Source organism: Pristiophorus japonicus, chromosome 14, assembly GCF_044704955.1.
Source record: "Pristiophorus japonicus isolate sPriJap1 chromosome 14, sPriJap1.hap1, whole genome shotgun sequence".
In the NCBI taxonomy this organism is placed as follows: domain Eukaryota; kingdom Metazoa; phylum Chordata; class Chondrichthyes; family Pristiophoridae; genus Pristiophorus; species Pristiophorus japonicus.
In genome coordinates, this window is record NC_091990.1 from 76,052,516 (window position 1) to 76,066,407 (window position 13,892).

Below are 13,892 nucleotides of genomic sequence, written 5' to 3' on the forward strand. Positions count from 1 at the left end.
GAGGCGCCGGCCCCCGAGGGAGGTTCCGGGGTTTGGCGCCGATGAGGAATTCCGTCCGGACGGGGGTCAGTTCGGACGGGATCTCCCCACGTGCTTGAGCCTCCTCGATGCACCTAACGGAGTCAGGGCCCAGAGCTGTTTTTAGCGACTCGATGGCATCGGCCGCGTGGCGGACGTTGGCAGAATTTAGGCGCCGCGCCAGCGTGTCTGGCGCCATCCAGCCCGCTCCTCCGCCATCGAGCAGGTCCCTGACCCTGGTCATCTCACCAGCCACAGCCCTCTCTTCCGACCGCCACATAATACCTCGGCCGTGGAGGTACGGATTCCCGAGCAGCGGTTCCTGCAGGACGGCCGCCACTCCAGCCGGCGGAGAGCTGCGCTTGGTGGAGACTTTGTTCCAGACCCTGATGAGTTCCCTGTAAAAGACAGGCAGCTCCCGGAGGGCGGTCCTGGCACCCCCCAAGTTCACAAACAGGAGCTGCGTGTCATAATTGAGGTCGAGCTGCTGGCGGAAGAAATACCTCGCCAGAGCACACCACCTAGGAGGGGGCTCGACGTAAAGGTATCTCTGCAGGGTCTGAAGACGGAACGTCGTGAGCTGGGCGCTGACGCACACCAACGACTGACCGCCCTCCTCAAGCGGGAGACTCAGGACCGCGGCAGAGACCCAGTGTTTCCTGTTGTTCCAGAAGAAGTCCACCAGCTTCTTCTGTATCTTGGCGACAAACGCAGGGGGAGGGGTCAAAGTGACCAGCCGGTACCACAACATTGCGGCCACCAGCTGGTTTATGACTAGCGCTCGACCCCTGTAGGACAGCACTCGGAGCAGTCCTGTCCAGCGCCCTAGGCGAGCGGCGAACTTGGCCTCCAGCTCCTGCCAGTTCGCCGGCCAGGCTCCCTCGTCGGGGCTAAGGTAGACTCCCAGATAGAGGAGATGGGTCGTGCTCCAGGCAAAAGGCCTGAGCTCCTCCGGCAGGGAGTCCACCCGCCACTGACCCACCAGGAGTCCGGAACATTTCTCCCAGTTGATCCTGGCGGAGGACGCGGCCGAGTAAATCTCCTGGCACTCACGCATCCTCCGCAGGTCAGCGGGATCCTCTACCGCGAGGAGCACGTCATCGGCGTAAGCCGAGAGGACGACCTCCACGCCCGGCCCTTGCAGAGCCAGTCCCGTCAACCTCGTCCGCAAGAGGCGCAGGAAAGGCTCCACGCAAACGGCATATAACTGGCCGGACATGGGGCATCCCTGGCGCACCCCTCTCCTAAAGCGAAGGGGCGCCGTCAAGGACCCGTTAACCTTAATCAGACACTCCGCGGCGGCGTACAAAAGTCGGATCCGGGCGACGAAATGCGTCCCGAACCCGAAAGCGCGCAGAGTTCCGAGCAGATAGTCGTGATCCACCCTGTCGAACGCCTTCTCTTGGTCGAGGGATAGGAAGGCGACCGACAGACCAGCCTCCTGGGAACAATGGATGAGGTCCCGGACCAGATGGATGTTATCGTGGATTGTCCGGCCCGGGACCGTGTAGGACTGGTCGGGGTGGATCATGTGGTCCAGCACGGCACCAAGGCGAGCAGACATCGCCCTGGCGCCTGGGGGTATGAAACTCTTTTAGAGTCTACCTGCAAAACATAAACATTAACCTGGGGGTATGAATCCCAAAAAGTTAGTTTGCTGGTGCAGCAGGTAATCAGGAAGGCGAATGGAATGTTGGCCTTCATTGCGAGAGGGATGGAGTACAAAAGCAGGGAGGTCCTGCTGCAACTGTATAGGGTATTGGTGAGGCCGCACCTGGAGTACTGCGTGCAGTTTTGGTCACCTTACTTAAGGAAGGATATACTGGCTTTGGAGGGGGTACAGAGACGATTCACTTGGCTGATTCCGGAGATGAGGGGGTTACCTTATGATGATAGTTTGAGTAGACTGGGTCTTTACTCGTTGGAGTTCAGAAGGATGAGGGGTGATCTTATAGAAACATTTAAAATAATGAAAGGGATAGACAAGATAGAGGCAGAGAGGTTGTTTCCACTGGTCGGGGAGACTAGAACTAGGGGGCACAGCCTCAAAATACGGGGGAGCCAATTTAAAACCGAGTTGAGAAGGAATTTCTTCTCCCAGAGAGTTGTGAATCTGTGGAATTCTCTGCCCAAGGAAGCAGTGAGGCTAGCTCATTGAATGTATTCAAGTCACAGATAGATCGATTTTTAACCAATAAGGGAATTAAGGGTTATGGGGAGCGGGCGGGTAAGTGGAGCTGAGTCCACGGCCAGATCAGCCATGATCTTGTTGAATGGCGGAGCAGGCTCGAGGGGCTAGATGACCTACTCCTGTTCCTAATTCTTATGTTCTTATGTTCTTATGTATGTAAAAAAGTTTCTAAAACGTTTAAATTTGCAAAATTGTTGATCCTTAATTATCCTTAATTGTTCGATGTTTGCCAGATACCTTGTTTCAACTTGCGGTCTGTTTGTTTGTAATATTTAGTTTCTTGAAATAAAATGCAAGGGATTTTTGTTAAGGGTTAATAAAATTAAAACGATGTGCCACGTTTATTATCAGGGATATTGAGGCTGCAGCTCACAGTGTCAATAATGTTAAGATCTCTGCCTTTAGACCACTCAGAATAAATCAAACCTACCAAAAAAAAAGTTATGACAACTCTGTTCATAGCTTGAACTATAAAATAGGTATTAGTCACAGGTTCAAATTCGCAATATTGCACAATATCAGTGAACTCTCTACTGTAGGTTGTGTGACAGTTTTATTAAAGGGTGTCACTGTCAGGAGACATCACATTGACATTTGCCACTTACTGTTTGATTGGCTTAAAGAGCATGGGTCACAGTCTTTATCATGAGCAGATTGACAATGTTCAATCACTCTCCAGGAATCTACAAAACTACCAGCCGTTCCTTCCTGAATTCCCATACTGCTCCTGAAATCGTTCTGAGACAATCGATCAAAATTGCCACAGAGTCCTGAAAGAGAATAAGATATATAATAACAAGATTTTATATAATAAAGAAAGCACAGCTTTTACAATGGTAGGTAAACTAATGGAGCAGTTTGCAGTCTACCAACTACTTTTCCCATTTAAAACAACTGCATTTGGTGTACTTCAGAATATTGCTATTTCAATAAAAAGGTGATAACCCATCCTCTCCAATGGTTTAAGTGTTGTGGTACTGAGGTGTACAAACCACTGACACCTGGGAGACCCTGGCCGCAGACCGCCCAAAGTTGAGAAAGTCCATCCGGGAGGGCGTTGAGCTCTTTGAGTCTTGACGCAAGGAGTATGAAGAGGCCAGGCGCAGGCAGCAGAAGGAGCGCGCGGCAAACCAGCCCTGCCTACCCCTTCCCCCGACGAATGTCTGTCCCACCCATAACAGGGTCTGTGGCTCTCATATCGGACTGTTCACAGCCATCAAAGAACTCACTTTGGGAGTGGAAGCAAGTCTTCCTCGATTCCGAGGGACTGCCTATGATGATGATGATGACTGAGCTGTACAGACCACAAGGTCACTTTTTCTATTGCTGGTCTGCGTTGAGTCAGCTGATCTAAACCAGGTTAGTTCTTTGGTGCGAAGTGGTCTCATTTCCCCTAAATTAAGCAGGAGATTAATTAGCTATGGCTCCACCCTCCTGATTGCTATTTAGAGTGTCCCACTGAAAAAATGCATTGCATAACAATCGGATGATTCACCATCCGGCCCAACATGTTTATGCCCCACACAAGCCTCCTCTCACTTTACTTCATCTAACCCTTCAACGTATCCTATTCCTTCCTCCCTCATGTACATATCCAGGTTCTCCTTGAATGCATCTATGCTAATCGATTCAATCATTCCATGGTGTGGAGTTGTAGATTTTCACCACTCTCGGAGTAAAGACATTTCTCCCAGCTTTGGACACCCCACAAATGGAAACATCTTCTCTACATCTACCCTATCAATCCCCTTCATCATTTTAAAGACCTCTATCAGGTCACCTCTCAGTCTTCTCTTCTCTATTCAATCTTTTCTGATAGTTCTGCTTGGTTGCGGTGCCCTCTGTGGTCATCATCATCATAGGCAGTCCCTCGAAACGAGAATGACTTGCTTCCACGCCGAAAAGGGATGAGTTCACAGGTGTTTCAATGAAGGACCTAATATTCCTCATCCTGAACTGCATCCTGAAGGATGGAAGATGCCTGTGCGTGAATTTTTTAACGTGTGGTGACCGTTGCACACCAGCCACCACACGGGCTTGACAGAGCTAGATCTTGGTCCAGTGGCAAGGATTATCCAAGACGATTGGAGACCAGCAGTGCTGCACGGACCTAGTGTGCACACATCACAGTGTGGGCTGGCCCGTGCTGCCCTGAGCCCTCGCCTCTTCTGGGCCCCAGATTCACGCCTCTCCTGGGCCCCGGTCACTTCCTTCTATGGACTCTTGCCGCTCCTTCGCCCCTCCTGCTGTGCCTACCCGCACTACAATCAGCGACCTGGCTTCGTAGCCGTCGCCCTCCTGCAGCAGCATGCGCTGCTCCCTGCAGTGGTATGCCACTGCACACCGCTCCCTGTAATGGTCCCGGCCTGCTGATGGTCTTGCAGGCCGGGACCGTGCTGATTTCCAGGCTGGGCCACCACATGCTGCTCCCTCCAATGGTAAAATAACACAGTGAATAGCCACCTGGGTAAGTTCCTGGAGGGAACCAATGTACTGTAAGCAATTAAAATCACATCCAGATACTTAGTAGAGCGGGGCATAAAATTAGCAAAAAAGTGCCAATGCAATGTCCACTGCCAAGCATACAATTTCGTAGATGTTAAAATGAAATGAATCATTTTTGGTTTCCTTACTACCATACTATATTGGCTCAGAAATCCCGGTTGGCTGCTTCCCGCGGGTGATTGGGTAAAAAAGTTTTAAAAGAAGCACACCTACCTGCTCCTGCTGCGCCCACGCGAGTTCCCGGTCCTGAGGCCTCCACTGACTGCGCGTCACAGCGCGTGCATGTCGGGACATGCGCATGCCTTGAGCTGCAGTCACATGGCTCTGGGCAGCCAATCAGGTAAAGTATGTTCTCATTCATAATAATGGGAACTCTGTAAGTTGGAGTAACCATTATTATGAATGAGAATCCCCACCCCACAACACACAAAACTCTAATAAAAAATAGAAAAAATACACTACATATTTAACATCAATTTAAATTAAAGTTATTTATGTATTATTCAAATATATTTTTCTGATTTTTAAAAAAGTTTTAAAATGATGCTTTAAAATAAATTTACTGTAGTGAGCAGGGTTTTTAAAAATAAAATGTGTTTTCTTAATTTAATTTTTTATGTTTTAAGTATGTTTTAAAACTCTTACGCCTGTAAAAGTAGGCTACGTACCTGCTTTTATCAGGCACAAGAATTTTGAGGACAATTGCTGGGCAAGATATGGGTAAATACCACAATCATGACCTTGCAAATGTCCTGGATGTGGAAATATGTTGGATCTGTTAAGCTCCAGCTTGACAGATCGGAAAAGCCGGTTTTCAGCGCATGCACATTGTGTGTCGAAAAACAGCTTTTGCGATGTCTTCCCGAGTCCGTACACACTCCGTACACACTCCGTACAGACCCGGGGAAGCCGGGATTTCTGCCACAACAAAATAGGTTGTTTATGTCATGTCTCAAATAAAGCAATGTGACTGAGTACTGTAGACTTGAGTAAGTGTGACCTTAGTCTCTTTATTCTGACTCCGCAGTACTGGCACAGCACGGGAGACCTGCTTATATACAGTGCTCCCAAGGGATGCTGGGATCCTTTGGGACTCCAACAGATGCGCCCTCTGGTGGCAGTAGAATGCTGGTTACAAGGTGTTGCATACATAAATCACTCCCCCGCAAAGTCAACAGTACACTTATTTACAGGGTGAGATGATCTGGGGCTTTCCGCTCCCTAGTCGATCGTCTCTGTCCAAACACAGGTGCAGGTGAGTTGGTTGGGCCTTCGCTGCACAGCTGGCTTGCTGGGCTGCTGGGGATGATGAGTGCAGCTTCGTGGTCAACCGTGATGTTGGTTGCCACTTGTGTATGTATCAGAGGGTCGAAGTTGGTGGTGTCCTCTTCAGGTTGCTCGTGGCTGTCTGTGAATCGCAGTTTGGTTTGGTCCAAATGCTTTCTGCAAGTTAGTCCATTTGCAAGTTTAACCTCAAACACCCTACTCCCTTCTTTGGCTACCACAGTGCCAGCAAGCCATTTGGGACCATGTCCATAGTTGAGTACAAGTACAGGGTCATTGACTTCAATATCGCGTGACAAATTTGCGCGATCAAGGTACATGCTTTGTTGATGCCGCCTGCCCTCAACATGATCGTGGAGATCAGGGTGGACTAGAGAGAGCCTTGTTTTGAGTGCCCTTTTCATGAGCAGTTCGGCAGGGGGAACTCCGGTGAGCGAGTGGGATCTTGTGCGGTAGCTGAGCAGGACTCGGGACAGATGGATCTGCAGGGAGCCTTTCGACATGCGTTTCAAGCTTTGCTTGATGGTTTGGACTGCCCGTTCTGCCTGGCCGTTAGATGCAGGCTTGAACGGGACAGATGTGACGTGCTTGATCCCATTGCGGGTCATGACTTCCTTGAATTCAGCGCTGGTGAAGCAAGGCCCATTGTCACTGACAAGGACATCAGGCAGGCCGTGTGTGGCAAACATGGCTCGTAGGCTTTCGATGGTGGCAGTGGACGTGCTTACAGACATTAATAGACACTCAATCCATTTTGAATAAGCATCCACAACAGCCAAAAACATTTTGCCTAGAAACGGGCCGGCAAAGTCAACGTGGATCCTAGACCATGGTTTGGAGGGCCATGACCACAAACTTAGCGGTGCCTCCCTGGGTGCATTGCTCAGTTGAGAGCAAGTGTTGCATTGGCGCACGCTACTCTCCAAATCTGAGTCGATGTCGGGCCACCACACATGGGATCTGGCTATAGCTTTCATCATTATTATGCCTGGGTGGGTACTGTGTAGGTCGCGTATGAACATTTCCCTGTCTTTCTTGGGCAAATCCACGCGATTACCCCACAAAAGACAATCCGCCTGCATGCACATTTCGTCTTTGTGCCACTGGAACGGCTTGATCGCTTCATTCATCACCGCTGGGACACAGCTCCCACGGAGGACACAGTTTTTTTACACGGGACAGTAAAGGATCCTGGCTGGTCCAGGTCCTGATCTGGAGGGCTCGTAACAGGTAACTTTTCATTTTCAAATGCATCCATCACCAAGAGCAAGTCTGCAGGCTGTGCCATTTCCACCCCGGTGGTGGGCAATGGTAGCCGACTGAGAGCATCAGCGCAGTTCTCTGTGTCTGGCCTGTGGCGAATTACATAGTTATATGCAGACAGCATGAGCGCCCACCTTTGGATGCGAGCAGAGGCATTGGTATTAATACCTTTGCTCTCTGAGAATAGCAATGTGAGCGGCTTATGGTCAGTTTCTAACTAGAACTTAAGCCCAAACAGATACTGGTGCATTTTTTTCACCCCGTAAACGCATGCCAGAGCTTCTTTTTCAATCATGCTGTAGGCTCTTTCGGCCTTGGACAAACTCCTGGATGCATAAGCGACCGGTTGCAATGTTCCCGATTCGTTTGCTTGTTGTAACACGCACCCGATCCCGTATGAAGACGCATCGCAAGCTAGCACTAAACGTTTACATGAGTCATACAGAACAAGCAGTTTGTTGGAACATAACAGATTTCTGGCTTTCTCAAAAGCAACCTCTTGTGATTTCCCCCATACCCTGTCATCTCCCTTGCGCAGCAACACATGTAGAGATTCTAGCAAGGTGCTTAACCCGGGTAGGAAATTACCAAAATAATTGAGGAGTCCCAGGAACGACCGCAGCTCCATCACGTTCTGTGGTCTCGGCGCATTCTTGATGGCCTCCATCTTGGCGTCGGTGGGTCTGATGCCGTCTACCGCGATTCTTCTCCCTCAGAACTCGACCTCTGGTGCCAGGAAAACACACTTTGAGCGTTTCAAGCTGAGTCCCACACGATCTAGCCGACTTAGGATCTCTTCCAGGTTCTGCAAGTGTTCGATGGTGTCCCGACCTGTGATCAATATGTCGTCCTGGAAAACCACGGTACGCGGAATCAACTTTAGCAGGCTCTCCATGTTCCTTTGGAAAATAACCGTTGCTGATCGAATCCCAAATGGGCATCGATTGTAGATGAACAGACCTCTGTGTGTGTTGATGCAGGTGAGACCTTTCGAAGATTCCGCCAGCTTCTGCGTCACGTAGGCCGAGGTCAGGTCCAACTTGGTAAACATCTTCCCTCCTGCCAGTATCGCAAATAGGTCGTCTGCCTTGGGTAGTGGGTACTGCTCCTGCAGCGAAAAACGGTTCATCATTACTTTATAGTCCCCACAAATTCTGACCGTGCCATCGCCCTTGAGAACCGGAACAATCGGACTGGCCCACTCGCTGAACTCCACCGGCGCGATGATGCCCTCTCATTGCAGCCTGACCAGCTCGATCTCCACTTTCTCTCGCATCATGTATGGCACTGCACGTGCCTTGTGGTGGATGGGTCATGTACCGGAAACCACGTGGATCTGCACCTTCGCCCCAGAGAAATTTACGATGTCTGGCTCAAACAACGACGGGAACTTGCTCAAAACCTGGGCACATGAGGCGTCGTCGATGGACGAAAGCGTTCGGATGTCGTCCCAGTTCCAGCGGATTTTTTCCAGCCAGCTTCTGCCGAACATTATGGGGCCATCTCCTGGTACAATCTATAGTGGTAGTTCATGGACCGCTCCATCATAGGAGACTTTTACTGCTGCACTGCCAATTCCAGGGATCAGCTCTTTCGTGTAAGTTCTCAGCTTGGTGTGAATGGGGCTCAGCTAGGGCCTTTGTGCCTTGTTGCACCACAGCCTCTTGAAGGCCTTTTTGCTCATGATAGACTGACTCGCACCCGTGTCCAATTCCATGGATACTGGAATTCCATTCAGTTCAACTTTTAACATGATTGATGGACATTTCGTGGTGAAGGTGTGTACCCCATACACTTTTGCCTCTTTGGTTTGAGTCTCTAGTTCAGTTTGATCTGCCATTGACCGGTCCTCCTCTGCAACATGGTGGTTTGCAGGGTTTGCAGCTCGTCTGCACATTCGCTGGAGGTGTCAAATTATTCCACAGCCTTTTCACACATAGTTTTTGAAGCTGCATTGATGGGCTCGATGATCACCTCCGCAGTGCCAACAAGGTGTTAATTGCCTCGCATTCACACTTGATGGCGGACTTAAGTTGTCTGAGGCCGTGCAGCTGTAGGCGTGTACGTTCTGCCATATGCATTCCTGCCTGAAAATGACGTTATTTTGTGTACAGTATTTGCCGAAACATCTTTATGCTGCGAAATTTGTTTGGTGTTATCGCTGGTGGACATAAATGCCTGGGCTATCGTTATGGCTTTGCTCAGGTTCGGTGTTTCAACAGTCAATAGTTTGTGAAGGATAACCTCATGGCCAATGCCAAGCACAAAAAAGTCTCTTAGCATTTGCTCCAGGAATCCAACAAATTCGCAATGTCCTACAAGGTGCCTTACTTCGGCAATGTAGCTTGACATTTCCTGGCCTTCAGACCATTAACATGTATAAAATCAATACTTTGTCATCAGAACGGTCTCCTTCAGATTTAGGTACTCCCGGACCAGCGTACACAGTTCTTCATACGATTTGGTTGTTGGTTTCACCAGAGTAAGAAGATTCTTCATGAGGCCAAAGGTTGTTTCCCCGCAGAAGGTGAGGACGATCGCCCTTCATTTGGCAATGTTCTCATTCCCTTCCAGCTCGTTGGCCACGAAGTATTGGTCAAGTCGCTTCACGAAGGCTTCCGAATCATCACCTTCTGAGAACTTCTCCAGGATACCAACAGTTCTCTGCATTTTTGCATGATGGTTTGTTATTCATTACTCGTCGTCAGTTGTTATGTCTCAAATAAAGCAATGTGACTGATCACTGTAGACTTGAGTAAGTGTGACCTTAGTCTCTTTATTCTGACCCCAGAGTGCTGGCACAGCATGGCTTATATGCAATGCTCCCAAGGAATGCTGGGATCCCTTGGGACTCCAACAGATGCGCCATCTGGTAGCTGTAGAATGCTGGTTACAAGATGTTGCATACATAACAGTTTAATATCCTGAACTTTAAAATAAAGCATATTGTAAGAAACATATAAACACTGCTCACATAATGCTGATGATTCCGGACCCTGCACATATTTCAAACAGGTATTTATTTAACTCAAAAGCCCTACTAATGTCACCTGAACAAGTTTTGAAAATCAATAAAAGCTACAAGGCTTGCCACAATGCAAAGAGTGCAGTGTAATTATTTGGAACTTTTAAGCATTTTATTTAAAATGCCTCTTTTTAAATCACTGTATAGGTTTTATTGTTAAGAGTTCACCAGAGTAATGGGTCTGAAATACCGTCCTCGCCGGGTCCCACGCAAGAGATTGGTGTGCAAAATTAAAGCACATGGTATTGGGGGTAATGTACTGACGTGGATAGAGAACTGGTTGGCAGACAGGAAGCAGAGAGTCGGGATAAATGGGTCCTTTTCAGAATGGCAGGCAGTGACTAGTGGGGTGTTGCAGGGCTCAGTGCTGGGACCCCAGCTATTTACAATATACATCAATGATTTGGATGAAGGAATTGAGTGTAATATCTCCAAGTTTGCAGATGACACTAAGCTATGTGGCAGTGTGAGCTGTGAGGAGGATGTGAAGAGGCTGCAGGGTGACTTGGACAGGTTAGGTGAGTGGGCAAATGCATGGTTGATGCAGTATAATGTGGATAAACGTGTTATCCACTTTGGTGGCAAAAACAAGAAAGGCAGAATATTATCTGAATGGTGACAGATTAGGAAAAGGGGAGGTGCAACGAGACCTGGGTGTCATGGTACATCAGTCATTTAAAGTTGGCATGCAGGTACAGCAGGCGGTGAAGAAGGCAAATGGTATGTTGGCCTTCATAGCTGGGGGTTTGAGTATAGGAGCAGGGAGGTCTTACTGCGGTTGTACAGGGACTTGGTGAGGCCTCACCTGGAATATTGTGTTCAGTTTTGGTCTCCTAATAGAAACATAGAAACATAGAAACATAGAAAATAGGTGCAGGAGTAGGCCATTCGGCCCTTCTAGCCTGCACCGCCATTCAATGAGTTCATGGCTGAACATGAAACTTCAGTACCCCATTCCTGCTTTCTCACCATACCCCTTGATTCCCCTAGTAGTAAGGACTTCATCTAACTCCTTTTTGAATATATTTAGTGAATTGGCCTCAACAACTTTCTGTGGTAGAGAATTCCACAGGTTCACCACTCTCTGGGTGAAGAAATTCCTCCTCATCTCGGTCCTAAATGGCTTCCCCCTTATCGTTAGACTGTGTCCCCTGGTTCTGGACTTCCCCAACATTGGGAACATTCTTCCTGCATCTAACCTGTCTAACCCCGTCAGAATTTTAAACGTTTCTATGAGGTCCCCTCTCATTCTTCTGAACTCCAGTGAATACAAGCCCAGTTGATCCAGTCTTTCTTGATAGGTCAATCCCGCCATCCCGGGAATCAGTCTGGTGAACCTTCGCTGCACTCCCTCAATAGCAAGAATGTCCTTCCTCAGGTTAGGAGACCAAAACTGTACACAATACTCCAGGTGTGGCCTCACCAAGGCCCTGTACAATTGTAGCAACACCTCCCTGCCCTTGTACTCAAATCCCCTCGCTATGAAGGCCAACATGCCATTTGCTTTCTGAACCGCCTGCTGTACCTGCATGCCAACCTTCAATGACTGATGTACCATGACACCCAGGTCTCTTTGCACCTGCCCTTTTCCTAATCTGTCACCATTCAGATAATAGTCTGTCTCTCTGTTTTTACCACCAAAGTGGATAACCTCACATTTATCCACATTATACTTCATCTGCCATGCATTTGCCCACTCACCTAACCTATCCAAGTCGCTCTGCAGCCTCATAGAATCCTCCTTGCAGCTCACACTGCCACCCAACTTAGTGTCATCCGCAAATTTGGAGATACTACATTTAATCCCCTCGTCTAAATCATTAATGTACAGTGTAAACAGCTGGGGCCCCAGCACAGAACCTTGCGGTACCCCACTAGTCACTGCCTGCCATTCTGAAAAGTCCCCATTTACTCCTACTCTTTGCTTCCTGTCTGACAACCAGTTCTCAATCCATGTCAGCACACTACCCCCAATCCCATGTGCTTTAACTTTGCACATTAATCTCTTGTGTGGGACCTTGTCGAAAGCCTTCTGAAAGTCCAAATATACCACATCGACTGGTTCTCCCTTGTCCACTCTACTGGAAACATCCTCAAAAAATTCCAGAAGATTTGTCAAGCATGATTTCCCTTTCACAAATCCATGCTGACTTGGACCTATCATATTACCTCTTTCCAAATGCACTGCGATGACATCCTTAATAATTGATTCCATCATTTTACCCACTACCGATGTCTGTAATTCCCTGTTTTCTCTCTCCCTCCTTTTTTAAAAAGTGGGGTTACATTGGCTACCCTCCACTCCATAGGAACTGATCCAGAGTCAATGGAATGTTGGAAAATGACTGTCAATGCATCCACTATTTCCAAGGCCACCTCCTTAAGTACTCTGGGATGCAGTCCATCAGGCCCTGGGGATTTATCGGCCTTCAATCCCATCAATTTCCCCAACACAATTTCCCGACTAATAAGGATTTCCCTCAGTTCCTCCTCCTTACTAGACCCTCCGACCCCTTTTATATCCGGAAGGTTGTTTGTGTCCTCCTCAGTGAATACCGAACCAAAGTACTTGTTCAATTGGTCCGCCATTTCTTTGTTCCCCGTTATGGCTTCCCCTGATTCTGACTGCAGGGGACCTACGTTTGTCTTTACTAACCTTTTTCTCTTTACATATCTATAGAAACTTTTGCAATCCGTCTTAATGTTCCCTGCAAGCTTCTTCTCGTACTCCATTTTCCCTGCCCTAATCAAACCCTTTGTCCTCCTCTGCTGAGTTCTAAATTTCTCCCAGTCCCCGGGTTCTCTGCTATTTCTGGCCAATTTGTATGCCACTTCCTTGGCTTTAATGCTATCCCTGATTTCCCTTGATAGCCACGGTTGAGCCACCTTCCCTTTTTTATTTTTACGACAGACAGGAATGTACAATTGTTGTAGTTCATCCATGCGGTCTCTAAATGTCTGCCATTGCCCATCCACAGTCAACCCCTTCAGTATCATTCGCCAATCTATCCTAGCCAATTCACGCCTCATACCTTCAAAGTTACCCTTCTTTAAGTTCTGGACCATGGTCTCTGAATTAACTGTTTCATTCTCCATCCTAATGCAGAATTCCACCATATTATGGTCACTCTTCTCCAAGGGGCCTCGCACAACGAGATTGCTAATTAATCCTCTCTCATTACACAACACCCAGTCTAAGATGGCCTCCCCCCTAGTTGGTTCCTCGACATATTGGTCTAAAAAACCATCCCTTATGCACTCCAGGAAATCCTCCTCTACCGTATTGCTTCCAGTTTGGTTAACCCAATCTATGTGCATATTAAAGTCACCCATTATAACTGCTGCACCTTTATTGCACGCACCCCTAATTTCATGTTTGATGCCCTCCCCAACATCACTACTACTGTTTGGAGGTCTGTACACAACTCCCACTAACGTTTTTTGTCCTTTGGTATTCTGCAGCTCTACCCATATAGATTCCACATCTGATTCCACAATCTGAGGAAGGACGTTCTTGCTATTGAGGGAGTGCAGCAAAGGTTCACCAGACTGATTCCCGGGATGCCTGGACTGACATATGAGGAGAGACTGGATCGACTGGGTCTT

General features: G+C 48.2%; 1 protein-coding gene across 1 annotated transcript in view; it reads right to left on the reverse strand.

The window, feature by feature from the left end:
• Positions 1–13,892, reverse strand: part of LOC139279611 (mucin-6-like) — an 838,525-nt gene that overhangs the window by 347,458 nt on the left and 477,175 nt on the right. The window contains exon 16 of the mRNA XM_070898726.1: positions 2,815–2,979. Within this exon, the coding sequence (XP_070754827.1) occupies positions 2,815–2,979 (165 nt within the window). The remainder of the gene's footprint in view (positions 1–2,814; positions 2,980–13,892) is intronic.